The sequence below is a fragment of the Apodemus sylvaticus genome, chromosome 10, assembly GCF_947179515.1.
Source record: "Apodemus sylvaticus chromosome 10, mApoSyl1.1, whole genome shotgun sequence".
Lineage (NCBI taxonomy): Eukaryota > Metazoa > Chordata > Mammalia > Rodentia > Muridae > Apodemus > Apodemus sylvaticus.
The window spans coordinates 18,441,851-18,456,332 of NC_067481.1; the positions used below are offsets into that span (position 1 = coordinate 18,441,851).

The following is a 14,482-nucleotide window of genomic DNA, read 5'->3' on the forward strand; positions in this document are numbered from 1 at the left end:
TTTTTGCTGGTGCTTATGAGGAATTGGTATTCTGGGCCAAACTTGATATGTCTCTTTTCTTCTCCTTTTCCTCCTCTTCCTCCTCCTTCCCCTCCTTCTTAATTTCTTTATTTTAGGACAAGATCTTATTATTTGCCCAAGCCAGTCTGGTTCTATTTAGCTCATGTGATTAAGGTTCAGAAATGCCTTGGTCATCTGATTAATATCAGAGGAATCATCTTTATCTGCCTGGATTTAGATACAGAGATTCATTCTCTATATAGAGAACATTCAAGAAATAACTGATGGGCTGGAGAGATGGCTCAGCAGTTAAGAGCACCAACTGCTCCTCTAGAGGTCCTGAGTTTGATTCCCAGCAACCACATGGTGGCTCACAACCATCTGTAATGGGATCTAATGCCCTCTTCTGGTGTCTGAAGAGAGCAATGGTGTACTCATATACATAAAATAAACGGGCTGGAGAGATGGTTCAGTGGTTAAGAGCACTGCCTGTTCTTCCAAGGGTCCTGGGTTCAAATCACAGCAACCACTTGGTGGCTCACAACCATCCATAATGAGATCTGATGCCCACTTCTGTTGTGTCTGAAGTCAGCTACAGTGTACTTAAATAAAATACTAATAAATAGATCTTTAAAAAAATAAAATAAATCTTTAAAAAACTAATGCCCATATTCAGTCCTTCCTCCTCTTATATTTTGCCTTTTTGTTCATTTCTTTTTGTAATATTGTACTTACATGGATATTTGTTTATGTACCATACATTTATTATTGGCTAGATTTCATATATGAGAGAAAACATGATTTTCCCCCTGAGATTGTATGAGCTCAATATTATATAATTTATAATATTAGGTAAAGAGATATTTTAATATTTCACTTAGGTCCATCCATTTTCCTGCAGTTTTTTAAACTTTATTTCTTTAGTAGTATTCCATTTTTATATATACCAAATATATAAAATTCCATATATACTAAAATTTCACTATCCATCTGTTAGTGGAAAACTAGGTTGTTTCCAGTCACTTTTTTATATCGAATAAAACAACAATAAACAGGGTGCAGATACCCCTGTGATAGATATGGCACTCTCCGGATGGAGCCCAGGAGTGAATAGCTGACTCAGCAATGGCTGTGTTAAGTTGCAGTCAATAGACCAACAGTCAATAGAGGCTCCTGCCCCCCCCCCATGCCTCTGACGGCTGGTCAGTTTGTTGATGACAGTCATTCTGACTTTTAAAAACTGTCTGTTCAGTTCATTAGCCCATTTGGTAATTGGTAGTTTATGATATTTAAATTTAAATTTCTTTTTAAATTTTGGATATTAACACCTCATCTGAAATGGAGCTGGTAAGGATTTTCTCTTATACTGTGAGCTGTTAACACTACTGATTGTTTCCTTTGCTATATAGAAACATGAATTTTCATGTAGTTGAACATGTAGTATCATGTTCAGTTCCTGAGCTGCTGGTATTCTACTTAAAAAAGTTCTTGTCAGCCAGCAGTGGCACTCAGGAGCAGAAGCAGGAAGGCCAGCCTGGTCTATAGAGCAAGTTCTAGGACAGCCAGTACTACACAGGGAATCTTTATCTCAAAAAACAACAATAAAAGAGTTCTTACCTAGCCCAGTATATTTAACGATATTCTCTGTATTTTCTCCTAAAAGTTTCAGGTTTAGTTAAGGTCTTTGATCCACTTTACATTGATTTTTACGCAGATGAAAGTTATAAATCTAATTCTTCTGCAGAAAGAAATCCAGTTGTGCCATCACTGTTTGTTGACTAGGCTATCTTTTCTCCAAGGGATGCTTTTGCTTCCTTTGTCAAAAAAGTAAGCTTTGTCTTTTATTTCCATGTAGGCTAGATAGCAGTGACTGTGTAGTTAGAGAGAAAGAGGGTGAAGGAAAGAGTGTTTTTGTTTCATCCACCTCAGGTTGTCAGCCTAGAACAAGCGCTGTTACCTGCTGAGCCGTGTCTACTTTGCTTTATATGGAGTTAGGATCGTGTAACCAGCATGGTAGGTATGTCATCCTTATGCTTAATGGATGGACAATGTTTTCCAAAGGTAGTGAGCACAGTCAGTGAGTTGAGTAGTATGAAGATGCATGTGACACTCAGACCAGAAGGACCTGGACTGTGCTCTAGGTGTCTGTAGATCACACCACTATTGGCCTGAAGGCTGACTTAACTCTTTTATTAGATTTTAACCCCTCTCTTTTCTTTTCCTTTCTTTTTTTTCTTTTCTTTTATCTTTTTGAGGCAGGCCTTCTGGTAATCTGAAACTTTGTAAGTTGGCTGGCTGGCTGGCTGGCTGGCCTCTGAGCCCTGAAACCAGCCTGTACCACTATGTCTATCTGTCTGTCTGTCTCTCTCTCTTTCTTTCTTTCTTTTCTTTTCTTTTCTTTTCTTTTCTTCTTTCTTTCTTTCTTTCTTTCTTTCTTTCTTTCTTTCTTTCTTTCTTTCTTTCTTTCTTTCTTTCTTTCTTTCCTTCCTTCCTTCCTTCCTTCCTTCCTTCCTTCCTTCCTTCCTTCCTTCCTTCCTTTCATGGATTCTTTTTTTTTTTTTTTTTTTTGAGACAGGGTTTCTCTATATAGACCTGACTGTCCTGGAACTCACTCCGTAAACCAGGCTGGCCTGGAACTCAGAAATCCGCCTGCCTCTGCCTCCCAGAGTGCTGGGATTACAGGCCTGCGCCACCACCCGCCTGGCTTTAACAGGGATTCTGGGGATTAAACTCAAGTCCTTGGGTTTACCAGGCAAGTGCTTTACCAGCTATCCATCTCCCTATCCCTGCACAAAGGTTTCAGACAGGTTTCATGTAGCCTACGCTAGGCTTGAATTCCTGATCCTCCTGCCTCTTCAGCCAAGTTAAGTGAATGATGGAGAATTTTTCTAGTTTTAGACAATACATCTAAAATTCTGTTAAAGGAAAATTAAAATGAAATTGATTTGAATATCTAAAAAGAGTTTGCGCTTTATTCTGTAGATATGTATGTTGTAAACTGGCTTTCCAAGGAGAATAACTAATTTGATGAGGGATGAAAGACTAGTGATGGGATCAGAAAGACAACAGTGACAGTGACTAGAACTGTGCATTGCACAGTTACAGATATGTGCTAGGAACTCCTGTCCTTCACTGTAGCCTTGTGTTTTATATAATCTATTTTTAATTGGGGGACAGTATATGTACGTGAGTGCTGGTGCCTGTGGAGGGCAGAGGTGCTATACCCTCCCAGACTGATATTACAAGGAGTTGTGAACCTCTTGATGGGGGTGCTGGAAATTTAACTCCATTCCTTTGCAAGAGCAGTACAAGCCCTTAGTTGTTGAGCCATATCTCCAGTCCTTGACTCTTCTTTTAAATGAAGAAACAAACTGAGCACTGTACAAAATATAAATGAATAGATTAAGTCTTCCTGTAAAAGTCATTAAGTTTCTTGTCCAAGACACAACTGGTTCAGGGATTTGAACCCAAGTCCTTGGCTCTTGTCCTGTGTGCCCAGGGATGAACACATAGTGTGTTTAGAGAAGGTAATGCTGAAACAGGATGATTACAGCACAGCTTTCAGGTAGGAAGATTAGAAGACTACTGAGGGCACTGTTTATGTTTGAAGGATTCTCCTCCTCCTCCTCCTCCTCCTCCTCCTCCTCCATGGTCTTGTGTGCTTGACTTCATCTCTCATGGCGTCTCGGAAATGACAAGAAACAAAAGGAGAAAGTATGGGCAAGAATACAATCAGAATACATTATACACGTATACATAATGACATAATGAAAGCTATTATTTTGCATGATTAGAAAATGAACTCTGAGCCCGGGCAGTGGTGGCACATGCCTGTAATCCCAGCACTTGGGAGGCAGAGGCAGATGGATTTCTGAGTTTGAGGACAGCCAGGACTACACAGAGGAACCCTGTCTCGGGGGAAAAAAAAGAAAATTAACTCTGAGGGGTTGGAGAGATGGTTTGGGGTTAAGAACACTTGTTGCTTTTATAGAGAAATGGGGTTTGATTCCCAGCACCATATGATGACTCACAACCTTCTCGAACTCCCAGTTCTGGGGATCACAGTGCCTTCTTTTGACTTCCCTGGGTACTAGGCACGTACATATATTTAAGCAAAACATTCATACACATAAAGTTAATCTTTTTTTTTTTTTTTCTTTTAAGTGAACTTTAAGGCATTGGAGAAATGACTTGGTAAGGAGAGCTTGAGTGTGATTCCTGGCATCTATGTAAAAAGTTAAGTGTGGCAGCACATACCTATAATCCCAGTGCTGGGAAAGGAAATATGATTGATCCCTCTGGTTTCCTGGCCAGCCCTAGCTGGGTCAGTTGAATTCCAGACTGAGAAATCCTGTCTCAAAACCTAAGGTGGAGAGTGATTGATGAGGATGCGCTGCTTCAGTCTGGCCTCTGTGTACGAGCACCCAAGCAGAGTGAGCTTTAAGGGCTGAGGGTATTGTTTATGCACAGAATCCTTGGTGCAGTCCCAGCACTGTGGACCACGGGTGAGGATATATGTGCATAGTCTGCACTGAGGGTGCAGACAGAAGGATCTAATGTTCATCCTCAGCTGCGTAGTAAGTTTATAGCCAGCTTGAGATGTAAGAGACTGTCTCAAAAAGCCATACACAAGCTGGAAAGGAAATCCATCCTATTCCACAGTGGATTTTAGTTAAAACTGGTAATAAAGCCAGATAAAATTCCAAGAGTAGGCTTTTTTTTAAATGATAATAAATTGCATGAGAAATGTATACATATACACATTATATGTCTGTTGCATCTTATTACCTTACTATTGTTAAGCTGAAACTACTGCTATGATCTGTACAATGAGACTTTTTTTGGGGGGAGGCTTGTTTTTCTCTTTTTTATGCTCTGAAACAGTTATGTGGAAACTTTAAGGGAAAATTTTTTTTTTTTTTTTTTGATTTGGTTTTTTGGAGACAGGGTTTCTCTGTTTAGCCCTGGCTGTCCTGGACCTCACTCTGTAGACCAGGCTGGCCTCGAACTCAGAAATCCGCCTGCCTCTGCCTCCCAAGTGCTGGGATTACAGGCATGCGCCACCAGCGCCCGGCGGGAAATTTTTTTTTAAGGAATGAAAATTCTGTTATGGACTAAAAAGTTTGTGTTTTATTTTATTTTGAGTCAGGGTCTTTCTATTACTGGCTGGCTTAGAATTTACTCTGTAGACCAGACTGGCTTGGAACTCTCAGAGATCTTCCTGCCTCTGTCTCCTGAGTACTGGACTCAACGACATGTTCTCTGGCCTTCATCCCTTTGTTTATGAGCTATTCTGTAAATTATGTTTAGTTTCGCTGACTGGGCACTGAAGACCTTTCCAATATGGACTGCATTGGAATCACTAGTACAGCTGTTAACTTGTGCACTTAGCCAGCACCTGTGATTTGGTATAATTAAAAGTCATTTCTTCTCTGTTCTTAGTGATTGTGTGATTTGAAGATACTTCAAAATACAAAAGAGAAAGGAATTTCCCAGGCTGGAGAGGAACTCTTGTTCTTTGAGAGGACAAGGTTCTGTTCCCAATACCCACATTGCAGATCACAACCATCTGAAATTCCATTTCCAAGAGATCCCAAAACCCACACTAACCAACTTGGACACCAAGCATGCCTGTGGTATACAGACATGCATGCAAGTAAAACACCCAGCACTTAAATAAATCTTAAGAAATTTTTTTTAAAAAATAACTCCCTTGGTTTGGTATCTTTGCCCTTTTAATCATTTAAACCAATTCTGCAAATATTTATTAAGAGTCTGTTACACACACACACACACACACACAAGGTTCCTGTGAACTTTATTAGTACGCCTTATAGGGAGTATTTATAAATCTCAGATTGTATACATCTCAGTATATATTTAAATATAAAAATATACCAAACCTCAAATATATACCAAGTTTTCAATACATAGTTTTACTCTATATGCCTTTACTGGGGAAATCTGTAGTTTTCAAAAGATTTCCAAAAGAGTGTAGGTAGGTTGGGTGATGGTGCATGCCTTTAACCCTAACACTCTGAAAGCAGGAGGATCTCTGAGTTTGAGGCTAGTCTAGTCTACAAGACAGGCAGGGCTACACAGAGAAACTATCTTGAAAACAAAACCAAAAAATAACAAAAAGAGTGTATATAAGAAGCAATAGTTTTACTTTAATATTTAGTGCACTGTGGAATTTACACAGGGTGTTGTGGTTTCATCACTTAAATTAGTAATTCTGGGATGGAAAGATGGTTCACTTGGTAAATGCACATCTTTAATCCTAGGCAGAGGCAGGTTGCATTCCAGTCTGGTCTGCATAGTGAGTTCAAGGCCAGACAGGACTACGTAGTGAGACCCTGTCTCAAAAACAGGAGTAGGGGGAGGGGTAGACTAGAGAAGAGCGATAGTGAGTCCTGTCAGACTCCGAGGTGGAGCGGGAATCAGAAAAGTGTTCACATAGAGTATTACAGTTGTGCTCTGTATAAGTATGTGTATTAAGTATGGTAAGTATGTTGCTATCTACTACAGGCAAATTCTGTAAGAAGGAATAGTCTGTGGCTAATAGCATGTGGATAAATGAGCAACAAATATGGTAGAACATTTTATGAGGTTCTAGATGTTCCTGCACAGCATATATTTGGTACTTTTTTTAATGGCTTTAAAACTGGCGGAATCCTAGAGTAATCCAACAATCCTTTCTAACAGGTTCTGTTTTCAGGTTCTATTTTCATTTAGTGGCCTTATGAATCTTTTTCCTCATCTTTATTTCCCAAACAGTAAAAGGCCCTCTCGCCCGAATGAGCCCTGTTAGTGTGGTGTGATAATCAGTAATATAAATAGTCCTTTCCATGAGACTGAGCATTGAATTGATCTGTATGAAAGTATTTTAAAATAATCATGTTTAACTGCTGGCAGAGAAATATAAGATATCCAAACATGCACACACACACACACACACACACACACACACACACACACACAGGAGGGGAGGAAAAAAAGGGGAAGGAGGAAGAGAGGAGGAGGAGGAAAAGGAAGAAGAGGAGGGGGAGGAGGAATGATGATCATGATCATCCCTGGTATGGACTCACTATCTTCCCAGTCCCCTTATTTAAAAAATAAAAATAAAAATAAAATAGAAGCTTCTTTTCCTACCAAATTAGTAAAAAATTAAAATCTGTCTCACAAAAAGGAGTGTGAGGAATAGAAAGATGAATGGGCTAGGAAGTTAGTATAGATTATGTTATTTTAAGCTAGGTTTTTAGGATGAGCAAGTTATTGAAGAAAAGGGGTATATGGAAGTGTAGATGATTAGATTCATGCAGGGATTAAGAGTAAATGCAGATATTGGAAGCCTACAATGAGAAACTTTATGTAGCACACTCTGATCAGATAGTCTATCACTTAAATTAGTGAAATTGGACTGGAAAGCTGGCTCACTTGATGAGAAGACTTGCCTCTCTCAGAGGACCCGGGCTTGGTTCCCAGCACCTGCACCAGGACTCTCATACCCACCTCCCAGGGATCCGTCCCGCCCCAGCCTCTGAAGCTCTCTGCACACATATGTAAGATACAGAAAGAGATAAGAATAACCAGAGCAGGTGAGGAGCCTCAGCAAGTTACCACACTTGCTGCTGAGCCCAGTGACCTGAATAAGTTCCCTCGGACCCACACGGTAGGAGAGATTATCTTTGACCTCCATCCAGCACACACATGCCCACCTGCTACACTCATGTGCACATACAAAAGTAAATAAATAAGTGAAGAAATAATACAAATAAGTAAATTTCACAGAATGACTTGAGTATTATGTTCAAGACAGCGTCAGAAGTTACTGTGTATATTTACGTCCTTCTCTATTTACAGGCTGCTATATGGCAAGCACTAAACCACTATGCTTACCGAGACGCAGTTTTCCTCGCGGAACGACTATATGCAGAAGGTTTGTGATCTACTCATTTGTATTTTGTGACTAGCACGGTTCTTTTTCATTCTTTTGTCTTTTTAACTTTGTTCTTATTTTTAATTATGTGTATATATATATATATGTGTGTGTGGATACTTGTTGAAAATAGTGTCCTCCAAGACCAAAGGCATCAAATCCACTAGAGTTAGAGTTGTGAGCCTCCAGATGTGTTTGAAATCTGAACTCCAATCTTCGTTAAAATCACTGTATGTTCTTAATTGCTCAGCTATCTCTCCAACTCCTTTCTGTACGCATGCGTGCGCGCGCACACACACACACACACACATACATTGTAAGAGCATGTGGTATTTGAGTATGGCTGAAAACATAGGGCAACCTTGGGTGTTTTTTCCTCTGGCGCCTTTTACTTTTCTTTTTGAGATGATTTGTCAGTAGCATGGAACCTGTCAAGTAGGTTAGGCTGTCTAGCTACTGAGCCCCAGAAATCTCCCTCCTCCTCCTCAGTCCTGGGATTCTAAGCATGTGCCAGCCTTTTCATTGGGTCCTAAGAAGCAAGGCAAGCACTTTGCTGACTTACCTCCCAGCTGTTCCATTTTTGTTTTTGGAGACAATTTTTCTGATCTCACACTGGTCTTAAACCCCTAACTGCCCTTTGGTCCGCAGACTCCCAGGTTCTCTGGTGGGGAAAAGAGCCACCATGCCTATCTTGTTTTGTTTTTCTCCAGAAAATATTTTTACTGTTTATTTCTAATGGGCTGGACATGTGCTATGACCTCTGTGGATGTCAGAAAATAACTCGAGTTTCTCTTTTTCTTCTGTGTGGGGTCCAGGGATTTATTTCAGGTCCTCAGGCCTGGCAGCACGCATGCTTACCAACTGAGCCATCTCCCAGACCCTAAACTTTTGTTTTGTCTTAGTATTTGGTGTTACAGAGAACCAATTGTTTTTTAATCTGTCCATTTTAATTTAGAAACATTTTTGACCACAGAAATGAGGTTCATTCTCCCTTCATAGTAAAATTTAACTTCTGTCTACCTAAGAGGTCTGTTAAAAAAAAAATCTAAATAAGATGTTTTCCTAGTGGTCTGTTTAAGGGTAGAGGTGTGTATGTGTGTGTGTTTGCATTTCTTACATATTTACAGAGAATGTAATTGTTTTCATCATATTACTACCTTAGTTCTTCTAGAGAGATGATCAGGAACTGGCAAATTGACTTTTTTTCTTTTTTGTATATTCTGATTGGTCTGGAACTGGAAGTGATTTACATGCTTCAGTCCACTGAATGCTGAGATTACAGATATGGACCACCAACCTTACCTGTTCTATCACAACTGATTTCTCCATAATTCAAATTTGAATTAGTAATTGTTTTGAATTAAATGGCAATGACATGCTAAATGTTTTTGTTGCTTAACTTGTTTTTTGGCAGACTGAATAGTTGCTAATTTATCTGTTCTTTTTTCTTTTTAATGTCTTAGTACATTCAGAAGAAGCCTTGTTTTTACTGGCAACCTGTTACTACCGCTCAGGAAAGGCTTATAAAGCATATAGACTCTTGAAAGGACACAGTTGTACCACCCCACAGTGTAAATACCTGCTTGCAAAATGTTGTGTTGACCTCAGCAAGTAAGTATTAAAATCTACTTTATCTAGTTTGGTTAGACTTTCATTGAATTTTGGATAAAATGTTCTATGTTAAACTTCTTTTCTCTCTTTTGAGTAACAGTTGAAATGTTTGTACCAGTGACAAAGGCCTTAATTTGGTTGTGGAGAGATTTCATTATAATGGTGATAATTTTTTTTTTGGGGTGCTGGAGATCTTTAACCCCAGGCTTCATCTTCATAAAAGCTAGACAGTCACTCTCACACAGGGCTCTGGCGCAGTGGTAAAGCACTTGCCTAGCATGTGTGTGACTTTGGATTCAGTTCCTGGGACTGTCAAACAAAACTAGCTGAGCTACATTGTGAGTCTCACAATAATGCAATTTAAGAGAAGTTTAAGTTGTGACTGATTCTTCCCAGCTTCCAAAGTGATCCTAAGGCTCATTTCTCTGGCTCAGCTCTCGTGGTTAGGCACTTTAAACAAGCCTAGAAACATGGCAGTTCACTAGGATAGGTGACACACGGTGTCCTTTTGAGATCATTGGAGAGTTACTGCCCACCTCTACCACTCAAAGTAAGGGACATACCGAAGTGTCACTACCGTTAAAGCTAAGTCATCTGACCATATTCCAGAGCTGGTGGCAGGTGGGACTACAGATGAAATACTGGCAAAAGTGTCTAAACAGATATTTAGTCTCACATATGTGTTGAATTTTTTTGTTTGTTTTTTGTTTTATCTTGGTTTTCTTGAGGTTGAAGTTGTTGTTTTTCCAAGACAGGGTTTCTTTGTGTAGTCCTGGCAGTCCTGGAACTTGTTCTGTAGATCAGGCTGGTTTCAAACTCAGACATCCACCTTCCTCTGCCTCCTAAATGCTGGGATTAAAGGCATGCGCCACTACAGCAGGACTCCATGTGTGTGTGTTTTGTTTGTAGATTGTATATAGAGGTTACAGGTAAGTTTCATAAAATTGCCATGTAAGTAGCTATGCTATTTGTCTAGCAACTAACTTTAAGTGTTGTGGTAAATATTATTTGGGAGTTTTCTACCCCACTGTAGGTTATTTAGTTCCCAAATAAAATATACAATAATCTTGATATTTATAATAAGCCTTAAGGCACTAGAGCTGGGCAGATGTCATCCCTTTATGCTATTTTGTCTGCTTCCCATTAATCTTGAGGTGTCACATGTCATGTGCCCCTATGGGCTGCTCCTACTCCCACAGGTAGCCCACCCACATCATGGTATCTATGGCTTCTCCCTCCTCCGGCTCTGCCCCTTCTGTCCTGCCCAGCCCAGGCTGTGAGCATCCTTATTAACCAGCAGGTGGTAATGTGGGGCAAGGTCTCCACAACAAAGCCAGTATGCCTTAGGATCTGCTTATCTTGGAGCAACCAGGTCTTGGAGTACAGAATTTGTCATTTGAATACAAGCAGCACCAGACCAAGCCCCATAAAGGGTAATTGAATTAGCTATTTATTACTAGATTATTTAAAAATCCAAAAATTTTGCTGGGCGGGTAATAGCACATGCCTTTAATCCTAGCAGGATTGCAGAAAAACAGAAGCAGGTGGATTTCTTGTGAGTTCAAGGCCATTCTGATCTACATAGTTTCAGAACAGCCAGGGCTATGAAGAAACACTGTCTCCCTCTCCCTCTCCCTCTCCCTCCCCTTCCCCTCTCTCTGTCCCTCTCCCTCTCCCTCTCTCTTCCTCCAAAGATTTTAATGTTGAAATCTTAAAAATTAACCTTTTTTTAATGAAAAAAAGAAAAAAATATCACTGAGGTTTAAAGGTATTCATAGTACGTGGTATATTAGATAATTCCACATAATGGGGCTAGCAGAGAGGTTTTAGCTGGTCATTGCACTTGCTGCCAAATGCTACCAAACTTAACACACTGAGTTTGATCCCCTGATGTATGAGGTAAGAGAGAACCCAGCCTGCAAGCTGTCCTCTGACCGCCACAGGTACTGCTATGACTGGTGACTTGTGCATGCCTCCCCAATAAATCTTAACACTTGTAATAAAAGTGATTCTTTTGTTCTTGAATGCAATTTAGTATTTGGTTTTTGAGAAGAACAATTGTTTTTTAATTCATCCATTTTAACTTTGAAACATTGTTCAGCCTAGTAATGAGGTATATTTAAATAAAGCCTCATTAGTATGAATAATACATAATGCTGCTCAAACTAGAATTGTCCATATAGCAGTTAAATTTTAATGAGTTCTGGTTTAAAGGCAGGACCGAGAATTTAAGATCATAAATCTCTAACTTCCGAATGTCTCTTAAGTTCACGATTGCCACTGTTCTAAGAGTACCATTCACTTTTCACTGTGTCTGTCGTTAGACTCAAATGATAATGAAAGATAGCTTCATGAAGTGCTTTTTATATTGACATTAAAATAAATTTATATTTTAAAGGCTTGCAGAAGGGGAACAGATCTTATCTGGTGGAGTGTTTAATAAGCAAAAAAGCCATGACGACCTTGTCACTGAGTTTGGGGATTCAGCTTGCTTCACTCTTTCCTTGTTGGGACATGTATATTGGTAAGTGTGAGTGACTCAAGACTACAGGAAGTCTCCTGAGCAGCAGTGCTCTGGACTGTGCCCATTTTGATATAGCCTGTAGTGATGTTACAGACACAGGTTGGCTTTGTAGTTGTAACCTTTCCCATCATGACCTCATTGTCTGTTAACTAGTAAGGCTGTTGATTCATTTTCCCCCTGCTCAGCCTACTTAGTGATAATAGCTGCGGCAGCTGTAGCCAGTTCTTATCACTGGAGGAAGGGAGTGGTTTCTTTTCCCTAATATTAAATGTCATTGCTTCTCCTTAGAAAGAGTCTTGAAGGCAGGTTTCAGTCATACAAATTAAGTATTATTTTCTTCCAATATATAACCTTTGAAGTGTGTAACAAGAATTTTTAACATGCATGAACTCAGAATTACTATATAATAGTAACGTGGATCTTACTCCTGTTTTTTTTTTTTTTTCATTTATATTCTTTTTTTTTTTAACTCCTGTTTTAAAAAACTTTCGGAGTAGAAAAATAGAAGATTCAAAACTGCCCATGGGGTTTTTTTACACGTAATAAATGCCATTCACTTTCACTGTGTCTGTTATACATTATAAGAGATGTGATTAAAGCCTACTTTTCTCCAAAAATAAAAATAAAAAAAGAAACTGCTTTAAAAAGGAAAAAAAAAATGTAGCCAGGTATGACGGTGTATGCCTTTAATCTCAGCACTCAGGAAGCAGAGTTTAAGGCCAGCCTGGTCTATGTGGTGAGTTCTGGGCCATTCAGGGGTACATAGTCAGGTTCTTTCTCAAACAATAAATAAACTTAAAATAGCTTTTTGTGTAGAATAAATTATCTGGGTAAATAGTGGGTTATTTTCAGGTGATGTCAAATCATTCATACCACATTTGTGAACTAGAATAAAGAAAGATAGTATCTTTACTTACTTAAAAATGGAATTGAAAGCCAGGTAGTAGTGGTGCACGCCTTTAGTCCCAGCACTTGGGAGGTGAAGGCAGGTGAATCTCTGAGTTCCAAGGCAGCCACGGCTGCACAGAGAAACTGTCTGAAAAATGAACAAAGTAAAACAAAACATGAGCTTGGGTGCTATCATCCAACTATGATTATTTTTGTCATTCATTCAAAATGAATTGTTTGAGGTTCTCCCATTATAGCTGAACCCAGTAAGTACTTGGTCCTGGGAATATTAAAGGAAGCAACTGAAATCTTGTGATGGAGAAGGAAGAAATAGTAGATGAAATTTTTTATTATTATAAAAAGGTATTGTAATAAGGTTTGGGAAATGCTTTGATCAAGTGAGAGGATGGTAAGGTTTGGTTAAGAAGAAAAGGCTCAGTGGCAGCATAACGCAACAAGCCTGGGGTACCGTCCTTAGTGCTGAGTGAAAGGAAGGAGTAATAGAAAGTACCTAGAAGAGAGCTGAGAGCAAAAGAGTCATTTCTTTTCTATAAGGTGACATCTCAAAGAAAGTAGATGTTTGAAGGCAATAATGATTTACAGGGAGTGATGGGGGTGTTAAAAAAAATCTTAAAGGAAAATATAGAAATTCTTTTAAAATATGATTGGGTTAGATAGAAAAATATTCATATTTTAGAATTGCCAAAAGCAACTGTAGGACAGTCACAGGAGTTTAGGTCAATCCTCAGGCATTGAGGTTTCATTGGGGTTTTCCTTTTAATGAACTTACTTGCTGTGTACAGCATGTTTGCACTAAGGCCAGAGGAGATGTTGGTTATCTTTCTACATCATTCTACCTTACCTTTTTGTATTTTGTTTTTTGTTTTTGTTTTTTGTTTTGGATTTGGTTTTTCCAAGACAGGGTTTTTCTGTATAGCCCTGGCTGTCCTGGAACTCACTCTGTAGACCAGGCTGGCCCCAAACTCAGAAATCCGCCTGCCTCTACCTCCCAAGTGCTGGCATTAAAGGCGTGTGCCACCACTGCCCGGCGGCCGGGTGCTGAGGTTTGAACACAGGTGCTTGTGCCACAGCCCCTGTATTTTTCTTTTCCTTACCTTTGGATTAATATTAATTAATTCATGTTAATACCCATGAATTGATTTGCTACTTAAGACTTTTATTGCTTTTAGAAATTTAGAATTTAGGGAAGCATCAAAAAGAGTGCTGTAAGAATTTATATTAAATTTACCTGGTTTTTATATCAAAAATTATATGAAAAGCTTTGGGGCTTATAGTTTGTTTAATCCATTGTTTCTCTCCACAGCAAGACAGATCGGCTTGCCAAAGGATCAGAATGTTACCAAAAGAGCCTTAGTTTAAATCCTTTCCTCTGGTCTCCCTTTGAATCGTTATGTGAAATAGGTAAGCTCATGGAGGTGGTGGGAGGTTCTTCCTCTTTCTTTCCCTTTTCTATTTTTCCTTTGTGTTTGTTTTGTTTTATATTTTTTGAGTTTGGGTTT

The 14,482-nt window shown here is 39.2% G+C and overlaps 1 protein-coding gene across 5 annotated transcripts in view; it reads left to right on the forward strand.

Annotated features, from left to right (window-relative positions):
• Cdc27 (cell division cycle 27) overlaps window positions 1-14,482 on the forward strand; it is a 44,643-nt gene that overhangs the window by 5,343 nt on the left and 24,818 nt on the right. For 4 of the 5 annotated variants that reach the window (XM_052194938.1, XM_052194939.1, XM_052194940.1 and 1 more), the window contains exons 2-5: window positions 7,864-7,939; window positions 9,403-9,550; window positions 11,949-12,074; window positions 14,287-14,384. In XM_052194938.1, the coding sequence (XP_052050898.1) occupies window positions 7,864-7,939; window positions 9,403-9,550; window positions 11,949-12,074; window positions 14,287-14,384 (448 nt within the window). Of the gene's footprint in view, window positions 1-7,863; window positions 7,940-9,402; window positions 9,551-11,948; window positions 12,075-14,286; window positions 14,385-14,482 lie in introns of those variants that run through there. The other variant, XM_052194942.1, reaches the window with a different exon arrangement.